The 26,032-nt window shown below is 43.4% G+C and overlaps 1 protein-coding gene across 1 annotated transcript in view; it reads right to left on the reverse strand.

Moving 5' to 3' along the window:
- Positions 1–8,742: 8,742 nt before the first annotated feature.
- Positions 8,743–26,032, reverse strand: part of zeb1b (zinc finger E-box binding homeobox 1b) — an 89,199-nt gene continuing 71,909 nt past the window's right edge. The window contains exons 3-9 of the mRNA XM_020494872.2: positions 25,311–25,469; positions 23,963–24,165; positions 23,532–23,637; positions 22,593–23,035; positions 20,565–21,917; positions 12,690–12,870; positions 8,743–11,756 (exon numbers count right to left, since the gene is read on the reverse strand). Coding sequence (XP_020350461.1) covers positions 10,858–11,756; positions 12,690–12,870; positions 20,565–21,917; positions 22,593–23,035; positions 23,532–23,637; positions 23,963–24,165; positions 25,311–25,469 — 3,344 coding nt within the window. The 3' untranslated portion in view covers positions 8,743–10,857. The remainder of the gene's footprint in view (positions 11,757–12,689; positions 12,871–20,564; positions 21,918–22,592; positions 23,036–23,531; positions 23,638–23,962; positions 24,166–25,310; positions 25,470–26,032) is intronic.

Raw genomic sequence — 26,032 nt, forward strand, 5'->3', positions numbered from 1 at the left:
TTTTGTTAACAAAAAATGTGTGGAGTGGCTGAAAAATGAGTTTTAATGACTCCAACCTAAGCGTATATAAACTCCCGACTTCAACTGTAGTTATGAGGCAAGGTATGGATTTTACTCTGATCTAGTTTGGACAACTAAACTCACAGTTCATCTTTATAAAAACATTGTCTTTGATCGGGTAATACACATATGAAAATTCTTCAAGTTACAATGTTTTCGTTAACTTTTAATAACATAACAAAACCGACATTCATTTTCATATTCCATATATCATTGTTACCACCGTTTTGGCTGATGAAATATATTGTCCCAAAGTTCATTTATGCCCTGTTACCATCCTGAGGTAGTTTTCCATAGACCCACCATACATTCCAATCCTCCACACTGAGAGGACAAATGATTTGTTTGCTGCCTTAAGATTTACAATGGGCGTGAGGTGTCATAGAGATGTTTCTGTAGGACTGTGATCCACGGTAACATGACCCGAACAGGCCAGTCATGACACACCACATCAAGGCCAACTGCAAATAGGAACATCAATGTGAAATTAACCGTAGCATAAAACAGCTGACTGAGAATGCAAACTATGCCAGATAAATTCTACACATGCATTGAAATAAAAGGCATACATCAAAGCAATGCCTTAGGTATACAATTGACAAGGAAGCGTAAAGACAAACAAACTCAACCAAGGAATGAAGAAAAATCTGCACATTAACACCACGATTGCACCGACAGCATCATTGCGATATGGTACACCAGAAGTACATTAATTTCCAATGGGACGATGCTTTTGCCTTGAAGAGTTAGTTGCAATGCGTTCTGTGTGGTGCAAACGTTGATTTATTGGATGTATAAGTCAAACTATGCATAGATGGCTTGACGGAAATGGAGGCAGAAGTTGAATGTTGAACTTTTGTTGTGCACATTTCCAGATGAAGCTGCGTAGCAAAAAAACTATTGGTATGATCGAGGCGTAAGGCCACGCCCGTGATTCAGCACCGCTGAATGGACAGCGCCTCGGTACAGGTAGGTATAGTTGGAGCTCTGTAGGGTGCGGCTGAAAGGACAGCGCCTCTGTCTGAAACGCAGCTCGAATTCGACTTTGTTGTTTGTGCACAGTTAGACATTTTCTGGGCACACTTGAGTAGCTAGCCTACAATGCTTATATAAAAATCTTAACTAGCATGCAGATCTTTAGAAATTGTAAGATCAATTATAAATTGTCACTCATATGAAAAAGATTGCAGACCCCCTGCTATAGGAACTCAAACTTATGTAACGGCTTTCTTCCTGGGAAGGAGAGGCGGACCAAAACGCAGCGTGGTTAGAGTTCATGTTTTCTTTAATAAGAAAACTAAACATGAACAGAATACAAAACAATAAACGTGGCAAAACCGAAACAGTCCTAACTGGTGCAGAAAACACAAAGACAGGAAACAACCACCCACAAAACCCAACACAAAACAGGCTACCTAAATATGGTTCCCAATCAGAGACAATGACTAACACCTGCCTCTGATTGAGAATCATATCAGGCCAAACATAGAAATAGACAAACTAGACATACAACATAGAATGCCCACCCAGCTCACGCCCTGACCAACACTAAAACAAGGAAAACACAAAAGAACTATGGTCAGAACATGACAGCATACAGTGTACTATGACAGTGTCATTGTCTCATGTGCCTCCCACCAAAGTTTTTGCTATGCATTCAGAGAAATGTTCTTTACAATGTGTGCGCTCAGCTAATTGTTGTATTTGCCTGTGTGCATTATTTGCCAGGGAAGGGAAACATTCTGAGAATATTGAGGCTTTGCATCAACAAGGTGTTTCTGAGAATATTGAAACACTGTATCGAGGAACGAGACGGCTCTATTTAGCTGGAGGGCACTTGAAGCTCTCTGTCTCTTCTTCTCTCTATCCCTCTCTCGCTTTCTCCCTTTCTCTCCTCCCATCCTGCCTCAGGGAATACATGGATTGTGTAGTAGACTAATGATTTGTTATTGTTATGACTTTGTATCTGTTAGGTATGTGGTGCTCCCAGAAATCTGATCACCTTTACGTTTCAATACCGCCGTCTGTAGCTCACCAAAAAATAAAATCCAGCTCCACGTAAATCTTGGAAACCTTGTTGTAATTTTATAGCCAGGGGTTAATCTAAATGGTAATTGGGAGCTGGGTAGCCCTCCATTTTGGTGACCATTCGAAACCAAAAGCTGTTTTACTACTATTAAAATATACATTGTGATAGCTGTAAACCTAATTATTATAATTTTTGTGCCTTTTTGGTTTCATGTAGGCCTATTGGTATGCAAATTAACACCTGGAAAAAAAGTTGATTTTTGAGAGCATTTCCCCCAAAGTACATGTCTTGTTTTTGGCTTAAAACAATTCTAGGCTATAACAAATATGCATTGTCATGCAGTGGCAGAATGATAATTGAGATAATGCAAATAATGAATGATTACCTAGTTGGCCTAACTTTTTAAAAGTTCTTGCTGTAGGCCTTACATCATCATCCTCTGCCTGCATCTCTACCTGTAGCCTACCTGCCTCTGGTATAATGCATTTCCACCTCTCACTCTATCAGTCATGCTTGTCCATCTTTCTTAATTAAAATTAGATTTGATTAATCTTACTGTCAAAACGTCGTTAAATAATAAACGTATATTAAATATAGTTTTGTTGATACAGAATATTTCAATATGCTAAATTCAGCACAATGACAATCCAATCACGCCATCCACACATTTAGGACTTCCACATTCACCAATGCAACCAATTGACATTGGAGGTGGAGGGTCTTTTTCTAATGTTATGACGGCTATGACGAGACAACTTCTTATGGTATCTACTTATGTTTATGGTTCTATAGCATATACGTAAATGTTCATGAACTACTCCAGCAGGTATATTTCAATGGTCCTCCCCAAAGTCAACACTTACTTTGGCCACCTTTCCTTCCAGTTCTCTGCTGCCAATGACTGGAATGAATTGCAAAAATCACCAAAGCTGGAGTTTATATCTCCCTCTCTAACTTTAAGCATCAGCTTTCAGAGCAGCTTAACGATCACTGTACCTGTACACAGCCAATCTGTAAATAGCCCACCCAACTACCTCATCCCCATATTATTACTTACCCTCTTGCACCCCAGTATCAATGCTAAATTGTAATTATTTAGCCTCAATGGCCTGTTTATTGCCTTACTCTTCTATATTTGCACACACTGTACATAGATCTTTCTATTGTGTTATTGACTGTATGTTTGTGTGTAACTCTGTTCTTTTTTACCTTTATTTAACTACGCAAGTCAGTGAAGAACAAATTCTTATTTTCAATGACGGCCTAGGAACAGTGGGTTAACTGCCTTGTTCAGGGGCTGAATGACAGGATTTTACCTTGTCAGCTCAGGGATTTGATCTTGCAACCTTTCGGTTACTAGTCCAACGCTCTAACCACTAGGCCACCTGCAGCCTGTGTTGGTATTTTTGTCGCACTGCTTTGCTCTATCTTGGCCAGGTCGCAGTTGTAAATGAGAACTTGTTCTCAACTGGCCTACCTGGTTAAATAAAGGTGATTTAAAAAATATATATTATGTATGTGTTTCTTATTATGGTAGAGAAGTAATGGAGGATGTGGGAGGAATTACAACAGTAGGGTAGTAGTCTGAGTCAATGTGCTGATTTAAATATTAATTTCTTAATACAATACTGCACATTGTTGTCACTGCCAAAAAGGCAGTAGCACTTACTGTGATGAAAGGGCTCTAGATTGATTTTCAAGCAATGGTCACTTTTTGGATGTGTATATCAAAACTGACCAAATGCTGTTGGCCAAAGAAGGACAATTTGTTCCAAATAAATATTCTGAATAAAAACACTTATTAAACATTTATTGCACAAACACATACTCATACATATTTACATTGACATTTTAGTCATGTAGCAGACACTATTATCCAGAGCAACATACTGTAGTGAGAGCATACATTTTCATCCTTCTTTTTTTTCCATTCTGGTCCACCATGAGAATTAAACCCACAACCCTGGCGTTGCAAGCGCCACGCTCTACCAACCGGGACTCACGGGACTCACGCACACACAGACACACACAGACACACTGTATACCATACAATCCGGTATTTAGTGGTTGAGTAAATGGCCATGATATTTTAGTGAGTGCTATTTCCTGAGCACCATTTTTTCTCTCTTATTGGCTTTTCTCTAAATTTCCCCTGGGACACTGTCCCCTGGGTTTGGTTCCATGTCAGAGACACAGCAGCCATGATAGTTCATCAGGCTTCTGCTCCATTATTGGCACTGGTGCATCATATCCTCTTAGCAGTTATCCTCTTAGCCTGTGTACCAAATGGCACCCTTTCCCTATACAGTGCACTAACCAGGGCTCATAGGCCCTGAAAACCTTTATGCTATTGGTCTGGAACAACCTGTTTTGACACCTTGTGATTTTACTGACTTACATAAAAAATAAAAAACATTTTTGCTATTGACATCAAAATCATAAAACTGATTTTTTTAAATGTCGTAATTAGTGAAGGCAGTTTGACATGACAATGTTACAGAAGTGATGTCATTATCATAATGTTATGGTAGCACTGAATGATTTTACCTTATCCCTCCTCCCCCACCTACTCAGCAGACACAATCACCAGCTCACTAAGTGCCAAGTGACAGATTACTCTCTCACACACACTTTGGGAACATTCGAGCAAAGCACTTTTGTCAAGTCATTGGGCATCTTTGGTCACCTTCTTCCAAAGTGTGTTGCATTATGGGATATAGTCCAACATGATTTTTGTGAAGTTCATGCAATCAAAGGTCATGAAGTTTTGACTGCTGTTCATTACAAGTTTCTGCAGTTGCTCTTCACTGACTTCATCCTACAGAAATCACCTGCATTGTGGGATGATCTTTTGTCAACCAATCAATATTTTGGGGGGGTTTGACTTGTTTGGTTATACAAATGAATGGGATGTTTGAGGCTCTCTCTCTCTCACTGATTGATTGTACAATGTACACACACATATTTCAGTTTGTGAGTGTGTGATATGGGTTTGAAGAAAACCCCCCCATTCTCTTTTCCACATTCATCATACCCACTCTCCACATAGACAAGGGAGGCGCTGCAATTGTTGAACCCCCCCTCCCACACAAACACACCCACACCCGCTCTCAATTTCTTTTAACCATAGAAACGGATGTATTGTATACTGTCTCAGACCTACAGACATGGACCAAATCCCTCCTGAAAGTATCCCTTTTCCAGTCCTAAGGTTGAGAAGAGTAACAGTAACAGACATGTGAGAGTATTGTATCATTTTCAGCTCCTCATCAGACTATAGATTTTGGGTCCATTCTATTACTAATTCATGTTAAGGGTCGACCCTCCTTCTCCTTGCAGGAAACCTGATCTAGATCAATAGGAATGACCTTAGGCTGGTCTGGGCAATGTTCAGCAGAATGAACACAATCAAATCAAATACTTTTATTTGTTACATGTGCCGAATAAAACAGGTGTAGACCTTACTTACTAACTGACTTATTTTTTTATATAAAAGGTAACACAATAACAAGGCTATATAAACAGGGTACCGGTACCGAGTCAATGTGTGGGGGTATAGGTTAGTCGAGGTAATTTATACATGTAGGTAGGGGTAAACTATGACTATGACTATGCATAGATCGCAAACAGCGATTAGCAGCAGAGTCAGAAGAAGCGCGCAGGGGGGGGGGGGGTGGTCAATGTAAATAGTCCATGTGGCCATTTGATTAATTGTTCATCATGGCTTGGGGGTAGAAACTGTTAAGGAGCCTTTTGAGAGAACGGTCTATGACTTGGGTGACTGGAGTCTTAGACAATGTTTTGGGCCTTCCTCTGACACTGCCTAGTATATAGGTCCTGGATGGCAGGAAGCTTGGCCCCTACTGGGCCATACGCACTACCCTCTGTAGCGCCTTACGGACGGATGCCGAGCAGTTGCCATACAAGGCGGTGATACAACCACCCAGGATGCTCTGGGGACCATTGCCAAATATTTTCAGTCTCCTGAGCGGGAAAAGGTGTTGTCGTACCCTCTTCACGACTGTCTCAGTGTGTTTGGACCATGATAGTTTGTTGATGATGTAGACACGAAGGAACTTGAAACTCTCAACCTGCTCCACCACAGCCCTGGTGATGTGAATGGGGGTGTGTTCAGCCGTCCTTTTCCTGTAGTCCACAATCATCTCCTTTGTCTTGCTCATGTTGAGAGAGCGGTTGTTGTCTCTGACCTCCCTGTAGGCTGTTTCATCATTGTCGGTGATCAGGCCTACCACTGTTGTGTCGTCAGCAAACTCAGTGATAGTGTTTGTGTCGTGCTTAGCCACACAGTTGTGGGTGAACAGAGAGTACAGAAGGGTACTAAACTTGCACCCCTTGGGGTGCCCCGTGTTGAGGATCAATGTGGCAGATGTGTTGTTGCCTACCCTTTCCACCTGGGGGTGGCCCGTCAGGAATCCAGTTGCAGAGGGAGGTGTTTAGTCCCAGGGTCCTTAGCTTAGTGATGAGCTTCGTGGGCGCTGTTGAACACTGAGCTGTAGTCAATGAACAGCATTCTCATATAGATGTTTCTTTTGTCCAGGTGGGAAAGGGCAGTGTGGAGTGCGATTGAGATTGCATCATTTGTGGATCTGTTGGGGCGGTATGGAGTGGGTCTAGGGTTTCTGGGATGATGGTGTTGATGTGAGCCGTGACCAGCCTTTCAAAACACTTAATGGCCACCAATATGAGTGGTACGGGGTGTTAGTCATTTAGACAGGCTCCCCTCGCTTTCTTGGGCACAGGTACTATGGTGGTCTGCTTGAAACATGTAGTCTTTAGAGACTCGTCAGGGAGAAATCGAAAATGTCAGTGAAGACACTTGTCAGTTGGTCCGCACATGCTCTGAGCACACGTCCTGGTAATTCATTTGGCCCCGCGGCCTTGTGAATGTTGACCCATTTAAAGGTCTTGCTCACATCGGCTACGGAGAGCGTGATCACAAAGTCGTCCTGAACAGCTTGTGCTCTCATGCATACTTTACTTCAATGTTGCTTGCCTCGATGCGAGCATAAAAGGTATTTAGATCGTCTGGTAGGCTCACGTCACTGAGCAGCTTGCGACTGGGTTTCGCTTTGTAGTCTGTAATAGTTTGCAAGCCCTGCCACATCCGATGAGCATCAGAGCCGGTGTAGTAGGACTCAGTCTTAGTCCTGTATCGACGCTTTGCCTGTTTGATGGTTCATCTGCGGCATAGCAGGATTTCTTATAAGCTTCCGGATTAGTGTCCTGCTCCTTGAAAGCAGCATCTCTAGCCGTTAGCTTGGTGCGGATGTTGCCTGGCTTCTGGTTGGGATATGTACGTACGGTCACTGTGGGGACGACGTCGTCAATGCACTTTTTGATGAAGCTGGTGAATGAGGTGGTATACTCCTCAATGCCATTGGATGAAACCCGGAACATATTCCAGTCTGTGCTAGCAAAACAGTACTGTAGCTTAGCATACACATCATCATCTGAGCACTTAGTATTCACTGGTACTTTCTGATTTAATGTTTGCTTGTAAGCAGGAATCAAGAGGGTAGAATTATGGTCAAATTTGCCAAATTGAGGGGGGGGGGTGATTTGTGTATGTCTCTGTGTGTGGAATAAATGTGGTCTAGAGTTTTTTCCCTCTGGTTGCACATGTGACATGCTGGTAGAAATTAGATTAAACTGATTTAAGTTTGCCTGCACGCGGGTGTGCCATCGCGCACATGTTGTTTTTGTCCACCCAAACCAGGCGCGATCAGGACACACAGGTTGAAATATCAAAACAAACTCTGAACCAACTATATTAATTTAGGGACGGGTCAATAAGCATAAAGCGTTCCTGGTAATTTAGCTAGCTAGCTTGCTGTTGCTAGCTAATTTGTCCTGAGATATAAACATTGGGTTGTTATTTTACCTGAAATGCACAAGGCCCTCTACTCCGACAATTAATCCACAGATAAAATGGTAAAAGGTTGTTTTCTAGTAATCTCTCCTTTCCTTCAGGCTTTTTTATATGGCTGTTGGCAACCAGCTTTAAGGTGCATAACCACTACCGACTGGAGTGGTTATGCAATCACCCACGTGGGTATATACTCCAAAAAACAAATGAGGAGATGGCACGTGAGTATATGCTCCTAAAAACCAATGAGGAGATGGGAGAAGCGGGACTTGCAGCGCTTTATGCATCACAAATAGAACCAAGTTCTATATTAGCGGCTGGCTACTCAGACGCTTGCAAGCGTTGTGGGTGCAGTGATTGAATAATATGTATGTGTACATTTATTTTGCAACGGTCGCGACGCGAGCGGTGTGGTCAGCATGTTAGTGCCAGCATCAGTTTGTGGTGGTAAATGAATGGCTATAGCATGCTTGACATTGAAAGGTCATCATCAATTGAGCCTACATCTGCAGCGTTTACCTTGAATACAATCTCTGCAAACTTTGAAGATGGAATCGGCAGTATGGGAATCAGCGCCACTGTCTGCCTGACGGCCGTTGTTTTTGTTTGGTTGACAGAGCAGGGCTGGGGAATGTCTCGCTTCGTGGTGAAAACAATTGCAGTACACGTGCTGCTGTTCTATCGCACATGCAATAATGACAGAGGGGAAAAAGCCTAAAGCTTTATTTCGCAAGCTAATATAAGAAATAGATCAACAAACAAGAGGTATGTAATTGATGTATTTTATTGTGAGATGGGGAGTCATAAAAAAACAAAAGCACAAACTATCACTATAAAAATGATTGTGGATTAAAACAGGGACATATAAAAAGAGGTTGTGGCCTTGACGTAGCAGACATACAAAGTAACAAATTGGCACAAATAAAACAAAAAAGGTCAATATTATTTTGGCTTGGCAAAAGGACAGATTCATGGTTAAGGATCATCTGTCAATACAACAGCACACTCATGCTATTAGACATACAGTTAGTTCTCAGAGTTTCAGTAGCTTCATATTAAAGTGGGCAAAAGGTAAAAACTAACATGAGTATTAATGGATGCAGGAAGGTGACATGTTCCAATTTCCTGCTCGTGGGGTGTGTTGACAACTTGAGATAGCAGTACATTTTTATTTTTGTTCTAAAACATACTTCAAAATGCCAGACTTTTTTATGTTCCAGCTTTGTTGTAGTCATTTTACCTTTCAAATTATTTTCATACTAAAATATATTATTGTATTAATACAAACTACAGTATTGTACACTACACTGTAATAAATAACCATAAAGAAATATAAAAAAATAAGACACATAAATACAAAAGTGTTCTATAACTAAACAAATAACCCATATCATTGGGAATGGTAATAATACCGACATTGCTGAAAACATACAGTACACACATTTAACATATTACAAAAAAACATCAACAACAAAATAATACTGACAGGTAAAAAATATTGTCTGAATAACCATTCTGGTATCATATTTGCCTACTTTTGTTACCTGAAGAGAGAGAGTTTCTCACAAGTGTTAAACAAGTGCACTGGGACTGGACTGGGGAAAAGGATACATTTCAAGGCAGGAAATACTTCAAAATCATGTTTCATCATCCCGTTACAAGTCCTTTTTGCCATTGATTGCTCTGATTATAAAAGAGGCAGATTTTTATCTCAAATATATAATTCCGGTCTAAATTATAAGTCATGGTAATGCTATCTTCTACAACATCAGGACTAGTGGTAGTGAGCCAAAAACAGTAGATCAGCTGAAAGAGTTTGAGCTACTATCAAATCTGGGCTTTGAAACAACCTGACAACAGCTGCTAAGGAAAAACAGCAGTATGCAATGGCACTTTTGATATGCATGGTGTATTTAAAAAAAAAAAATGTTTTGCATAAGGCTGGGAGTGGGAATATAGGGTCCAGGGCTTAAGGGTCAAATGATCTCTACTTACTAGGCCTAGATCATGAATGTTCTTCTTTATTCTTCTGCTTGATCTGATTCAGTAATGATTTAGTAAATGAACAAACAAACGAACAAAACAATTAGAACAATGTGTCATTGCAGACTTATGTACCTCCTTCCATACTCCCCTTGATGTCTTCTTCATCTATAAGGTAATAATCAACTACTGGAACATCATGGCTGAACTTCATCACCTTTACAACAGTTTATCTTTAAGGCTCACAATCCATGTAAAACAAACAAAAGGTATGCTAACATTATCAGCTAACGTGCTGATGCTGTATACTGTAGGTCTAGTGCGATAATACTGAAGGGTAGACAACACATAACTGTTAGAGCCATAAGTAAACCAAGCCACTTGTAGTGCACAGGATCTTTTTTCTCCCCTCCAACTTAATAAAATACAGATTTTTTTTGTTCATTGGCAATAAAAAGGTATAGAAATCTCTCCCAACTGTACAGCTTTTTAAAGGTTAAAATATGAATGATAACACTGATAAAAAGAAATGACCCAAGGTTGTTTTAGTAATAAAACATTATCTAAAACGTGTCGGTTCTAGCTTACAAAGTCCGTATAATGCATTTTTTGTCTTTAAACTTTGTTTTTGATTTTTACAAATACATTTTCTAACACTGAAAATGGTTTCTCCTTCTGTGGAATAAGTCACTAGTATTTTTTTCAGGCACACCTGGATTCATACACAGTAGTGAACTGAAATGCAGCATCCGTCAGAGCAACCCAAACGTTATCCCTTTCCTTTCCCCCAACGTCATGGGGAGAAAAAGGATCCTTCCATTTCATAGAGGAAGAAACACAGGTCTGCTTCCTCCCTGTTTTATTTTGTATCCCCTTTTGCTCTGGTCGGTGTTTGGTTCTAGTCATCTGAAACAGTGTTCCCGTTTGTTTCACCTTCATTCTCTTTCATGACCTCCCCTGATTCTTCCTTCTCCTCTGAGGTCACCGCTTCCTCTGTGTCCATTGTCTCCTCCTTCACCTCCTCCTGAGCCTGCTCTGACTGCTCCTCCTCCACTTCCTTCTCATCCTGCTCCTTCTCTCCTCCATGTTCCTCCTCTTTCTCACGGTTCTCCTTCACCTCCTCTTGCCTTGTATGTGCCTTTTCCTCTGTAACCTCCTTTTCTTCCTGCTCTTCCTTTACTTCAACCCCCACTAACCCCTCTTCTTCTCCTTCCTCCTCTTCACCCCCTACCACTATTCTCTTCACTCCTTGCTCTTCCCCTTCTGCATTCTCTCCCCCCTCCTGACCAGTGACTTCCCCCTCCTCCTCTCTCTCCTCCTCCTCCTCCCCTCCCTCATCTCCTATCCGTACCACTTGTATATCATCCATATCCAGAATGCTGTCTGGATCTCCCTCCACCGCCTCCCCTGCCACTGTTTCCATGTCCTCCTCATCACTCTCCTCCTCCTCTCTGGTGCTGCTCCCTCGCTCGTCCGAGTCCAGGTGGGAGGGAGGGGAGGAGGTGGGCCTGCTGTCTGACTGCTCCGGCTGCTCCCCTCCCAGGCCCAACCCCACGGGGCTCTCAATCTCCAGCACTTCCTCCCCTACACCTCCCTGACCTCCTCCCTGCGCCTCCTTCTTGCAATAGGAGTAGCGGTGGTTCATGTGCTGGGAGTAAGAGCCTGAATGAGAGAAGCGCTTGCCACACTTGTCGCACTGGTAGGGTTTCTCTCCGGAGTGGAGACGCATGTGTTCTATCAAGTGGTGCTTGTGTTTGAAGGCCTTCCTGCAGATGCCACACTCGTGGGGTCGCTTGCCTGTAGCACGGGAGAAAATAAATATACAGTAAATAAAAAGATATCTCAGACAGAAATTGATAAATCATTCAGGGCAGAATTATTGTTGAGTGAAATCTTCTCCTGTAAAATTGTTTTAATTCCCTAGACAGTTGTGCTTGTGAAACGGTTTATATTATAGCGCCAAAGGTCGGTGAAATCTATATTATTTATCATCACGTATCCATGGGAAATATCTTAAAACAACACACAACAAAAGAGCAATCCGACCAGAAATGCTTCAGGGTTGAAGGCTGAACATTACACCAACGAGAGGAACGGGTAGTTCCAGGCTAAGTGAAGTCACTTGGATGTAAAACTGTGGTTCTACGCCAGGTATCAAAGTCATAAAGACAGAACGCCTCAGAGTGGGTTGACCTGTGCTTGGCCACAACACTACCCATGTTCTCATGTAAAATTACTAACAGAGCTCTTTTGCAAAATCCCTCCAACATTTCACATGGGAAGGTAATGTCGTTGGCAGGGGGAGCTTGGCGGCAAGCAATTCCCAGGCTTTACAGCGTGTGTGTGTGTTTGAATGAGTCTGTGTATGTGTTTGTGTGTGTATTGGATAATAGCTACCCAATATTGTGTGTATGTGTATTGGAGGTGTCCTCCACCCTTCTGCAATACACAATAGTAATGACAACACTGCAGTCAGTCAGTGTGTGATTTCTGAAATTACCCCCTTCAGTTTCACTTTGCCTCATATTTCCCTGAGGTTTCCCTGGGGAGGTGCAGTAAGGATGATAATCAGTAGGTATGAAATGGAAGAAAACAGTCTGAAACGGGGAGGTACTATCTAAACTTTAACCAATAACAAACACTCGTGTTCATTTTCAGTTGCAAAGTGATTCGCTACGTTGCATCCTAATGAACATGACCCAGATTTGATTGCTCTAGTTCCCGACGTACCTGTGTGTTCGTATTTATGTCGGAGCAGAGAGCTGCTCTTCTGGAAGATCTTGTCACACAGGTCGCAGGCGTACAACCCACTCTCAGTCTTCCTCATCTTATTCCTGGAAGGGGTGGTGTCTGAGTCATTCTGCTCCTCCATGGTATACACGCCCTCTGAGCTTGTGTCCTGACGCTCCTCCTGAACAACAAATATAAATACATGTGAATATACACTCGGCCATTTTATTAGGTACAACACCCCATTCATAAAAATGGTTCGCTCCTACAGACAGTGAGTCATGTGGCTGTGGCTTGCTATATAAAAGCAGGCTGACAGGGACTGCATTTCAAACTCAAAGTAGACAGCCCTCGCCCTGTAATGATGTTTAACATCGTCACATTCCTAGTGTACCTTAAATGTCCCTCGCCAAGCGAGGGAGAATGATGATCGGAGAGGTAACGTCCTTGGTGTAAATCTGGAAGTTGAGCTTTAAAAACAACCAACCTAAAGCTATTAATGTACCTCCTAGTAAGCTAACATATCTTGCTCGCACTCCTGTCAGGTAGCTAGCTACAGTTACCCATAGCTGGATAGCTAGTTTTATACTTTGGTAATTTATTCCAATACATTTCAGAATTCCCCAAAATCTGTTTATGAATCTAGCTACGTTTTATAAGCTCCTCACTATGAGACTAAGCCAATTTGCCAATGGTAAACTCCATGTCTATATATATTTTTTAGCAAACTAGCTTCATACCTCTTTTTGACATGCCGAAAATGCAGCCTTGTTGATTAATTTGACACTTTGCGGCCACCAGAGTTTGACATGTGACTACAGTTTGCTACTTTTAATTGTGGATCATATCAACCCCGCAAGTGACCAAAGTTGTTCACTCGCTCCCTCGAGCTAAATCGAGGGGGCAAGGTAAGTGAATTGGACCTCCACTGAAGATGGCAATCAAACTGCATCCGGTTTCGATGGGGATTCCCCCAAGGGAAAGTGGCTGGCGCAATAGCTGAGGGGGTAAAAATATTTTTGGGGGACTCCAGCCAGGCATTCAGTTACTGTTTGATTGAACATTCGAATGAGTAGAACGAGTGACCTAGTTGTCCTAAGTTGTCCTAAGCAACTTTGAGCATGGTATGATCGTCGGTGCCAGCCGCAGGTTCTAGTATGTCACAACCGGCCAGCCTCCTGGGCTTATCACGCACGACAGTGTCTAGGGTTAGCGAGAATGATGCGACAAACAAAAATCATCCAGTCAGCGGCAGTTATGTGGGAAAAAACAGCTTAATTATGAGAGGTCAAAGGAGAATGCCAAGAATCATGCAAGCTAACAGGCGGGCCACAAACAGGCGAATAGCGGCACAGTAAAACAGTGGTGTGCAGAACGGCATCTCGGAACACAAAACTCGCCGGTTCTTGTCATGGATGGGCTACTGCAGCAGACGACCACACCGGATTCCACTCCTATCAGCTAAAAACAAGAAGAAGAGGCTCCAGTGGGCATGCGATCACCAACACTGGACTCCCAGTTTCTGATGCGTCATGATAAAAGCAGAAAAAGGATTTGGTGTAAGCAGCGTGGCCCCATCCTGCCTGCTGTCAACGTTACAGGCTGGTGACAGTTTTGTAATGGTGTGGGAAATGTTTTCCTGGTACACATTTGGTCCTTTGATTCTAACTGAGAATCCATGTCCCGAAGAATTCAGGCTGTTCTGAAGGCAAAGGGGGGTTTGACCTGGTACTAGATTGGTGTACCTAAGAAACTGAGTATATGTTATATAATGTATTAGAAAGACGTAATCATGTGATTATTATAACGGTCTGAGCTGATGTTCTGCCTCTCCTCCTTGGGATAGAAGGGAATAACATCAAATCAAATTTTATTGGTCACATACAAGTGATTAGCAGATGTTATTGCGGGTGTAGCGAAATGCTTGTGCTTCTAGCGCCGACAGGGCAGTAATATCTAACAAATTGCGCAACATATACCCAATACACAAAAAGCTAAGTAGGAATGAATTAAGACTATATACATACGGACGAGCGATGTCAGAGTGGAACAGACTAATATACCATAGAATAGTATAGAATACAGTATATACATATGAGATGAGTAATGCCAGATATGTAAACATTATTAAAGTGACTAGTGATCCATTCCTTAAAAAGCACTTCATGATGACAGAGGTGAGTGCTACTGGGCATAGTCATTAAGTTCAGTTACCTTTGCCTTCTTGGGTACAGGAACATTGGCGGCCATCTTGAAACATATGGGCATGCTCTGTGGACTGCCGTCTGGGCCGGCAGCCTTGCGAGGGTTAACACGGTTAAATGTTTTACTCACGTTGGCCACGGAGAAGGAGAGCCCACAGTCCATGATAGCAGGTCGCGTCGGTGGCACTGTGTTATCCTCAAAGCGTGCAAAGAATGTGTTTAGCCTGTCCGGAAGCAAGATGCCGGTCTCGGCGACGTGGCTGGTTTTCCTTTTGTAGTCCGTGATTGTCTGTCGTCCCTGCCACATACGTCTCGTGTCTGAGCCTTTGAATTGCAACTCCACTTCTTCTCTAAACTGACGTTTAGCTTGTTTGATTGCCTTGCGGAGTGAATAAATACACTTTATATTCTGCCATATTACCAGTCACCTTGCTATGGTTAAATGCGGTGGTTCGCGCTTTCAGTTTCGTACGGATTCTACCATTTATGCACGGTTTCTGGTTAGGGTAAGTTTTAATAGTCACTGTGGGTACTACATCTCCTATACACTTCCTTATAAAATCAGTGTATGCGTCTAGATTATTTTCGCAAGCTACCTGAAACATATCCCAGTCCAAGTGATCAAAACAATCCTGAAGCGTGGATTCCGATTAGTCAGACCAACATTGAATAGTTCAAAGCACGAGTACTTCCTGTTTGAGTATCTGCCAAAAGGACGGGAGGAGCAAGATGGAGTCGTGGTCAAATATGCCAAAAGGAGGGCGGAGGAGGGCCTTGTAAGCATTATGTAAGTTTGAATAGGAATGGTCGAGTCTTACCAGCGCGAGTAGTACAGTCGATATGTTGATAGAACTTCGGCAGCCTTGTCCTCAGATTTGCTTTGTTAAATCCCTAGTTACAATAAAGGCAGCCTCAGGATATGTGGTTTCCAGTGAAGTCCAGTGAAGTTCTTTGAGGGCCGTCGAGGTAACGGCTTGAGGTGGGATATAAAGGGCCGTGGCGATGACGGAGGAGAATTCTCTTGGGAGATAATATGATAGGCATTTGAATTGTGAGGTATTCTAGGTCGGGTGAACAAAAGGACTTAAGTTCCTGTATGTTTCTAGAATTACACCGTGAGTCATTAATCATGAAACACACTCCTCCGCCCTTCTGCTTCCTGGAGAGATATTTATTCCTGTATGCGCGATGTACTGAGAATCCTGCTGGCTTTACCGACTCCGACAGACTATCCAGAGAGAGCCATGTTTCTGTGAAACAAGGGATGTTACAGGCCCCGATGTCTCTCCGGAAAGAAATCCTTGCTCCATGATCATCAACTTTGTTATCCAAAAACGGAACATTAGCGAGTAATATACTCAGAAGTGGTGGGTGATGTGCGCACCTCCTAAATCGAACCAGCAGGCTGCCTCGATTGCCTCCTCCGCCGGCGATGTTTTCGGCCTCTGGAATAAGTTCAATTGAACAAGTTCAACGCAGGTAGCCTAGTGTTTAGAGCATTGGAAGGTTGCTGGATCGAATCCCCGAGCTGACAAGGCAACATATCTGTCATTCTGCCCCTGAACAAGGCAGTTAACCCACTGTTCCCTGGTAAGCTCTCATTGTAAATAAGAATTTGTTCTTAACTGACTTGCCTAGCTATAAAAATAGGTTAAATAAAATAAAAAATTGCTCTGAGGAGAGTGAATAAAGGATTCGATACAGAGAAGTTGTAATGCCGGTAGTTCTGATGAGTTACCGCTGCTCTGATATCCAATAGTTCTTCCCGGCTGTATGTAATAAAACAAAACATTTCCTGAGCTAATAATGCTAAATAATTGTACGTAAAAAAACAAAAAGTGCAAAGTTTCCTAAGAGCTAGTCGCGATCCTGCCATCTCTGTTGGCGCCATCTTACTTATAGATATGTAATTTACGTGAATATACAGTATCAGTCAAAAGTTCTACATTGTAGAATAATAGTGAAGACATAAACTATGAAATAACACATATGGAATCATGTATTAACCAAAAAAAGAGTTAAACAAATAAAAATAGATATATTTGAGATTCTTCAAAGTAGCCACCCTTTGCCTTGATGACAGATTTTTACAATCTTTGCATTTTCTCAACCAGCTTAAAAAAGAATTTTTTTTATTTAACTAGGCAAGTCAGTTAAGAACAAATTCTTATTTAAAAACCTAAATTACAAAAGTAGTTTGAAATGTTTTGGCAAAGTTTACAGGTAACTTTTGAGATATTTTGTAGTCACGTTGCTCAAGTTGGAACTGGTGTTTTTCTGGATCAAACGCTCCAAATAAATGAACATTTTGGATATATATCGACGGAATTAATCGAACGAAAGGCCCATTTGTGATGTTTATGGGACATATTGAAGTGCCAACAAAAGAAGCTCCTCAAAGGTAAGGCATGAATTATATTTGTATTTCTGCGTTTTGTGTCATGCCTGCAGGGTTGAAATATGCTTTTATCTCTTTGTTTACGGAGGTGCTATCCTCAGATAATAGCATTGTTTGCTTTCGCCGAAAAGCCTTCTTGAAATCTGACATGTTGGCTGGATTCACAACAAGTGTAGCTTTAATTTGTTATCTTGCATGTGTGATTTAATGAAAGTTTGATTTTTATAGTAATTTATTTGAATTTGGCGCTCTGCAATTTCCCTGGCTTTTGGCCAGGTGGGATGCTAGCATCCTACATATCCCAGAGAGGTTAAAACATGAAGGTCAGTCAATATGGAAAATGTCAAGAACTTTTAGAGTTTCTTCAAGTGCAGTCGAAAAACCATCAAGCGCTATGATGAAACTGGCTCTCATGAGGACCACCAAAGGAAAGGAAGACCCAGAGTTACCTCTGCTGTGGAGGATAAGTTCATTAGAGTTACCAGCCAAAGAAATTGCAGCCCAAATAAACGCTTCAGAGTTCATGTAACAGACACATCTCAACATCAAAAGTGTTCAGAGGAGACTGTGTGAATCAGGCCTTCATGGTCAAATTTCTGCAAAGAAATCACTACTAAAGGACACCAATAAGAAAAAGAGATTTGCTTAGGCCAAGAAACACAAGCAATGGACATTAGACCAGTGGAAATCGGTTTCAACCGTAATGTCTCTGTGAGATGCAGAGTAGGTGTACGGATGATCTCTGCATGTGTAGTTCCCACCGTGAAGCATGGAGGAGGAGGTGTGATGGTGCTATGCTGGTGACACTGTCTGGGATTTATTTAGAATTAAAGGCACACTTAACAATCATGGCTACCATAGCATTCTGCAGCAATACGCCATCCCATCTGGTTTGCGTTTAGTGGGACTATCATTTGTTTTTCAACAGGACAATGACCCAACAAACCTCCCGGCTGTGTAAGGGCTATTTGACCAGGAAGGAGAGTGATGGAGTGCTCCATCAGATGACCCGGCCTCCACAATCACCCGACTTCAAACCAATTGAGATGGTTTGGGATGAGTTGGACCGCAGAGTGAAGGAAAAGCATCCAATGCTCAGCATATGTGGGAACTCCTTCAAGACAGTTGGAAAAGCATTCCAGGTGAAGCTGGTTGAGAGAATGCAAAGAGTGAGCAAAGCTGTCATCAAGGCAAAGGGTGGCTACTTTGAAGAATTTGTTTAACACTTTTTTGGTTACTACATGATTCCATATGTGTTATTTCACAGTTTTGATGTTCTCTATTATTCTACAATGTAGAAAATAGTAAGATAAAGAAAAAACCTTGAATGAGTAGGTGTGTCCAAACCTTTAACTGGTACTGTATGTAATATAGTGTTTACTGTTTTTAAGTATCAATTCTAACAGTAATACAGCAATGGAGAAGCCTGAAGAAGTAGTTTCATTGTCTGATTAAAACAGCAAACAAAATGTGTAGGACAATAATACAAAACAAGTGATACGGAGCTAAAATGAATTTATAACTGATTTAGTGTTAAGTAGTTCATTGGTGTGTCATTCTGTTTCCCAGGAAAAAGAGAGTATCAGGAAGGGATGGTGTAGGTAGGCTGACTAATACCACTTCCTGTTTATGGCTCTCAGGGAATCATAACCTCGCCATAACAATTTCACAGTTAATCTTTTACTGGCTGAGTGAAAAATACCATCATGATGACATCATCCCACCTTGGTGTGTTGGCCCTGAAAACCAGTCCTTACCCTCATCATGACTCATCAATGGTGAGTGAAAACTTTTCATGAGCGTAGGCTACGGCTGAGTTGCAAATGGCACGTCATCCTATTCCCTTTTGACAAGGACCCATACAGCTCTGATCAAAATAGTGCACTATATAGGGAATAGGGTGCCATTTGGGACACAGTCAACAACTTTTGAGTATTAAGCAATATGAGACAGAGAGAAAGAGGAAGTGTGGCAGGCAGCAGCATCATTAAGGAACTGATATATAATAGCTTTATGTACAGTTATGGGTTTTAACAAGGCATGCTCTATGCCAATCGACTTAATAGTTAAGCATAATGCAACAACAAGTCAATGGTGAGACAGGAGGCTGAGCGTTTAAACAGATTCCTACAGATCAATAGGTCTCTACAGTAAGTGCTGCCTCATGTCTTCTGGCTGGGTGACAGCAGCAGCAGCTCAGGTCTGTGCTCGGGGAGTGATGTCTCTCACACATCTATCCATCATTATGGATTCATTACATGTCCTGGCTCTGACTTTACCACTGTATTAGAGTTTGCTGGCAGAATTCAGCACTTTCTGTATAATGTAGAGTAATTTATTAGGCCATTTTCCTCTGTTGTATAGCATTGTCAAAACATTTTGACACTAACACTTTTAGTCATTTCACATTTTGAAATGTTTGGCATATACTCTAGCATGAATACCCACTTAATATCATTCTACTATTTCTCCCTACATCCCCGAGAGAGAAGGGAAGAGAGAGAGAGAATGAGCAAGAAGAGAGGAGAGCTAGGTCTTCTCACTAGAGTCCTGTCCACCTTTCCCCCTCTCCTCCTCCTCCCAGCGCTGAAACAAAACAGTTCATCACAGGAGACAGACAGTGGTGCCAAAACACCACCGCCTCCACCCAGAGCTACAGGAGAGAAATTAATTCAGCTGGGAGAGTTCCCAGCTCGATAGGTGGAGCTTAACCTTCTCAGTATGGCTGAGCTGCAGTGGAACAGAGCCAAAAGAATTGAAGCACTAAAGGGGCAATAGACTGACTCCTGAGTGTTGAGGCCTTGTTGTTTCACTCAAAACAAATAAGACACGGGTAGAATGAAAAATAGGAGGAATGATTACATCTCAGAACTTCCCAATCTTCCAGCACCTCCTCCCTCACTAAACCTGAGCCAAGTCAGGGGAGAGACTTAAGCAAGAGAACATGATTCTCAGTCATGCACCTGCAATACCGATCATGCTAGACTGTTTCCATATAACAGGGTCATTTTCTCGAACCGACAAACACATTCAAATACATGTAGTTAAGGCCATACACACACAGCAGATGATTTCCTTGCAACTGACTGAATAAGAGCATCTGCTATGTAAATGACCAAAATGTAATGTAAAATGTAAACTGCTGCTTTCTCTTTAGGGGTCTAAGCTGGGATACTGTAAAGAACTTTGTGACTGTTGCTGTGAAAAGAGCTAAACAAATACATTTAAATGACGGATTGATTGACGGATTGATTGATCCACTGATTTACAAACCTTGATGCCGTTGATCTGCAGTGTGGTCTTCTCCTGTGTCTCTGTCCCTGCAGGGCTGCTGGCTGTAGCTGTAGTGGTATAGGTGTAGGCCAACTGTGGGATGAGGATAGTCTGGTTGTTATTGGTGGTGAGCGCCCGGAGGCAGGACACACCCGTGCTGCCCTGATCAGTGATGGCATAGATGGTCCCGCTGGGCAGCTGAGTGGTCATGATGCTGATGGGGTTGGCACTTTGTGGGCCGGCGGTGTAAAAGGACAAGGTTTGGCTAGTCATGTGGTGGCCTGCGGCGCCTGCAGAGAGCGGAAGTTCTTTCTTGGTTGTGCAAGTCTTCGTCAAGTTCAGGGGTTCGTCCTGATGGGAGTAAACAGTGGCTTGGTAAGAGGCTGCGGTGGCAGCGGTCTCCTCTCGGAGGGGCTTTGGTAGCGACAGGTCCAGGGGGACCTCCGTGCTGTCTGAGGAGGAGGGTTTGGCTGGGACGGCCCCCCCGGTGGTCAGGTTTAGTGGTGTAGGGGAGGCCGGGCAGGGCCCAGAGCCGTTAACCTCAGCCGGAGTGGCCTCAGCTGGGCTAGACTGCATCAGGGTGGGGCTCTCTGTGTTCTGCTCTGATCTTACTTTAGGGGACACAACAATGGCCCCATGACACTCAGACAAGGGCCCTTCTTCCTCAGACGGAGGGGTCGGGGCCCCTAGTGAGACCTGACCACTCTGCATCTTGTCAAACCACTTCTTGACTACGTCGGCAGGCAGGCTGACCGAGTCGGAGATCTTGCTGAGCTCCTCCTTGGTGGGCTCAACATTTAAGGCGAAGTAGGCCTTGAGGAGGGACAGAAGGTTCTTGGGCTGGTCCCCGAACCCCTCAGACAATAATGAATCGATGGCAGACTTTGATTTGTCCCCATTGATCCTGAGGCCTGAGGCTTTCTTACAGTGCTTGAGTGTGTGGAGAGCGTCCAGACCATTGGGGCACTCATTACAAAGCAGGCAGTTCTTAGTAGTCTCCTCTTCCATCTTCTCCTCTTTGCTCCTGGGGGGCCTGCTAACTGTCAGGTCCTCTGGGAGTTTCTGCTGGGTCTTGCTGGAAGGCTCTGTGGCAGCCTGGGCCTGGCCTGGTGTTGTAGCCAGGGTCGGGGGCTCCTTTTTCAGGTTCTGGGCAGTGAGCTGGGTCTGTGTCTGGCTGGGGTCCAGGCTGTAGTTGATGATGATCTTGGTGGCGTTGCCATCCTGACCCATAATGGGCAGACTGATGGCTGAGATGAGCTGCTGGTGAGGAACACCTGTCGCCCCCATGCCAGTCCCCGCTGACTTAGCATTGTTCTCCAACATCTGTCTGATCATGTTACTGTCCACCGCCACCTTCAAGATAAAGATGAAAATGGTTTGCGCATTGTTTAATAAGTCATTGTACAAATAGCAACAACAAGCACATTACAAGTATTTCATGAATTCAAAGTTGTATTTTGGTATTATATTATGATAACCATTAACTGTTGCAAAAGCAGCAGCTACTCTTCCTGGGGTCCACACAAAACATGACATAATACAATACATTAATAGACAAGAATAGCTCAAGGACAAAACTACATCAATTTAAAAAAGGCACACGTATCCTACATATCAATACATACACACAAACTATCTAGGTCAAATAGGGGAGAGGCGTTGTGAGGTGTTGCTTTATCTGTTTTTTTAAAAACCAGGTATGCTGCTCATTCGAGCAATATGAGATGGAACGGAGTTCAATGCAATAATTGGTCTATATAATACTGTACGCTTTCTTGAATTTGTTCTGCATTTGGGGACTGTGAAAAGACCCCTGGTGGCATGTCTGGTGGGATAAGTGTGTGTGTCAGGGCTGTGTGTAAGTTGACTATGCAAACCATTTGGGATTTTCAACACATGAATGTTTCTTATAAAAAGAAGTGATGCAGTCTGTCTCTCATATAGTCAGTCTCTCCTGTACTTGAATTACAAATACATCACTAAATACAGAGTACTATTTTTAATCCGATATACAAATTCGCAAATCACCTTCAAGACGTTCTGTAGGTCTGCCAGGTTGATGCTGATCGGAGAGACCAGGCCCATGGTGGGGAGCATCACCGCCTGCACCGCGCCCTGCAGTGGGGCAGCCGCACCCCCGTTGAACACCCCTCCTCCGTGACCGTTCACTCCTGTTGCCCCCGCTGCTGGAGACACTACCATGGGCTTGTACTCGTAGTCCATTGGCTCGCTCTTGATCTGGTTGAGGGGTAGCTGTTCCTGCAAGGGTTTGTCTCGGGTCTGGGTGCGTGTGGTGGAGGAGGGCGAGGCGGGCATGGCTGGGGATGGGCATTGGGAGGCCTTGGCGGGCAGGGGTCGGCCGTTGACTGCTGAGATCACGCCGATGCACTTCTTACTGCTGATGTGGGAGCTGTAGGAGCCGGAGTGGGAGAAACGCTTCTTACAGTTGGAGCACTCGTATGGCTTCTCTCCTGTAGGGACAGACACATACACGCACCCACACACACACACACACACACACACACACACACACACACACACACACACACACACACACACACACACACACAAGACCTCCATTAGGAGCAGAAGTAAATGAATAAACCTCCCAGGGAAAAAGGGTCTAATGCATTTCAAAAATGCTTAAACGCTGAGGTAATGGCACCATTGGGAAATACTCTTTAATTGTTGGCCGGCTCGCCAACACAAACACAATTATATCACATTAGGACAGAGCACAATGCTCTGAAACTCAATCAAGGACACATAAATACACAGAGTTACTAAACATAAATATTTGTTTGACGGAAACAGAAACATCTGGGCGGATGGCGTGGCCAATAGTAACTAACTTCTACAATTACCCCAACGCTTTTCCACATTAAAGAATACACATACACAAACAAACACAAACACACACACACACACACACACAGGGCTGCCATGGTGACTGAGGGGTCCACTCACCGCTGTGGATGCGTAGGTGCTCCTTCAGGTGATGCTTGTACTTAAATGCTTTTTCACATTCAGTGCACTTGAATTTTCGGTTGCCCCCCGACTGTGTCATGTGCCTCTGTCAGACAAAGGAAGAAAGGGGAGAGGGGATGGTCAGTCACACAAACTCACTTTGTACTAGTAAAAATGTATGCAAGAGTAACATTGGACAATGGCCATTGGCCCCAAAAAATCCAATCCTGGGAAATGAAATGGTCAAAATGTAAAAAAAAAAAAATGTAGTTATGAGGGAATACTGATCAACACCTACTTTCCCACTTCCTGGGTTTTGGACACAAATTTCACATCACATTACCTTTTATCTACATAATCTTCATACACTACATGGTGCTGCACGTAGTAGTTCACAAACAGCAGATATCTAGTGTTATGTTACCAGGTACCTGGTCTCTGCCAGCTTTGTGGGCACTCATGTGTCTCTCCAGCTGAGTGCGGTAGGCGAAGGTGTAGCTGCACTGGGAGCAGCTGAAGTTGTCCTCGCTCTTCTCGTGGCGCAGCTTGATGTGCTCCTTCAGGGACGTGTAGCGCTTGTAGCCGCGGGCACAGTAGGGACAGGTGAGGAGCTGTGAGAACGCATCCGGAGTGCCTGGTGGGGGAGGAGAGCGAGAGGAAGGGAGCATGTAAGCGAGCGTGTGTGTGTGTGTGAGTGAGTGAAAGAGAAGGGTGTGTGTAGTATGGAAAGGGGGCTAGTCTGCAGAGTAATCAGAGGGTCAATAGATAGTAAGGGTCATTTGATTATGATGATTGATAGACACAGGAGCTCTGGACTGTTTTCTCTTTTAACCTGTTTCACCCGTTACTAAGCGATCCTCTATTAAGACTCACAGTTTCCACACTAACTATGTGACAGATGCAACATACTCTCACTTGCATTCAAGCGAGCTGGATACTGTTGGTAATTCACTAATAACATAGTAGGTGTTGTAAATGTGCAATCAACGGCACTAGAAATATTGGAAATCTAAGCCTATATCTTTCTCTAAAAAAACACCCACTGGTTTCAAATGAATGCCCAGACATCCAATAAAAGCCTGCTGGAGACACGGTAGAACACGGTGAGAAGACATAATGCACACCGGGCTCCAGTTCCCCAGGGTTGTTTCCTGCTCCAGTGGGTCCCACACAGGTAAAGTATTACCTGTTAACAGGTGATGTATTAAGCGTCCCTACTGGCCACACATAATGTCTCTCACACACACATTATCGCCCAGGTACTAGTGAATCATCACTGACACAGGTGTGAGACATTTGCTCAGGTGTTGCTGTTTTCAAACTCTCTGGGGATGACAGGTAACAGCCAAAAGCTCTTAGGCCATAAAAGCCCAGTCTGTGTCCATTCACAGCTGTGTGTGTGCCTACGTGTGTGTATGTGCGTGTGTGTGTGTTAATGTGGGGGGAGTTAACACCTTTAGAGGGAGATACAGAGGCCCGAACAACAAATCAAGGTGTTGCCTGGAGGCAAACCTGTAGGAGGGGGGGGGGGTCGGTCAAGGCACAAAGTATTTTTTGTGGGATGTGTGCTACCCCTGCTCTGTGCTGAGCTTGACTCAGAGTGGAATCTATGGCTAATCAGTGACACTATTTAATGAGAACTGGTACTTTGAACCAGTACAAAGCAGAGGAGCGATGAAGTGAGGTATGTATGTTGTGTGTGTGTGTGTGTGTGTGTGTGTGTGTGTGTGTGTGTGTGAGAAAGGTGTGCAGGTGAGGTGTGTGTGTGTGTGTCTTTACCATTCTCGTCATGTCCGCTGGCCTCGGGCGTCCCCTGGCGGGGCTCGTCCTCAGGGGCTTCTGGGTAGATGATGGTCGTGTCTCCCTGCTGCAGTATCTCCTCCACCAGAGCATCTGTACTGCCGTCATCCTCCCCATCAGAACCACACTCCTCCCTCACTGAAACACAGGGACAGGCAACTATTTGGACAAGAACATGAGGAAAGGGACATCAAAGATCCTCTCCGTTGTTATAAAACATCACAATTGTAATACATTATAACTGTGACTTACAACTAGGTGAGTTAGTACATCTGATGTATCCCTAGAATCAACCAATCCCAATGCAATAGACTTCAAACATAAATGCCTCACTGCCTCCTCAAACCCCAGGCCGAGATCAACCTTCTCTCTGGATAAGAAAGAACAACCTGGCCACTGTGGGAACTAATATCCTAATACACCAGTAAATGAGATTCGTTATCAGGGAGCATATTCTCTCCTCCGCATCACATTTGCTGCCGTTGCGCCACTAATGAGGGCTAATTAAGGAGCTAAATAAGGCTGTAGGAAACCGCATAACTCGAGGACACATTTAGGAAGTGGAACGCTTCCGTCTCTCTGCTCGGCTTCGCTTCCTGAAGCACGTACACAACAGGGTATAGCGTGTCAGCAGTTAAAACAATAAAGAAAGTTATTATCATTATTACTAACCCTTATTTTACCAGGTAGGTTGACAGAGT

This window comes from Oncorhynchus kisutch, linkage group LG11, assembly GCF_002021735.2.
Source record: "Oncorhynchus kisutch isolate 150728-3 linkage group LG11, Okis_V2, whole genome shotgun sequence".
Classification (NCBI taxonomy): domain Eukaryota; kingdom Metazoa; phylum Chordata; class Actinopteri; order Salmoniformes; family Salmonidae; genus Oncorhynchus; species Oncorhynchus kisutch.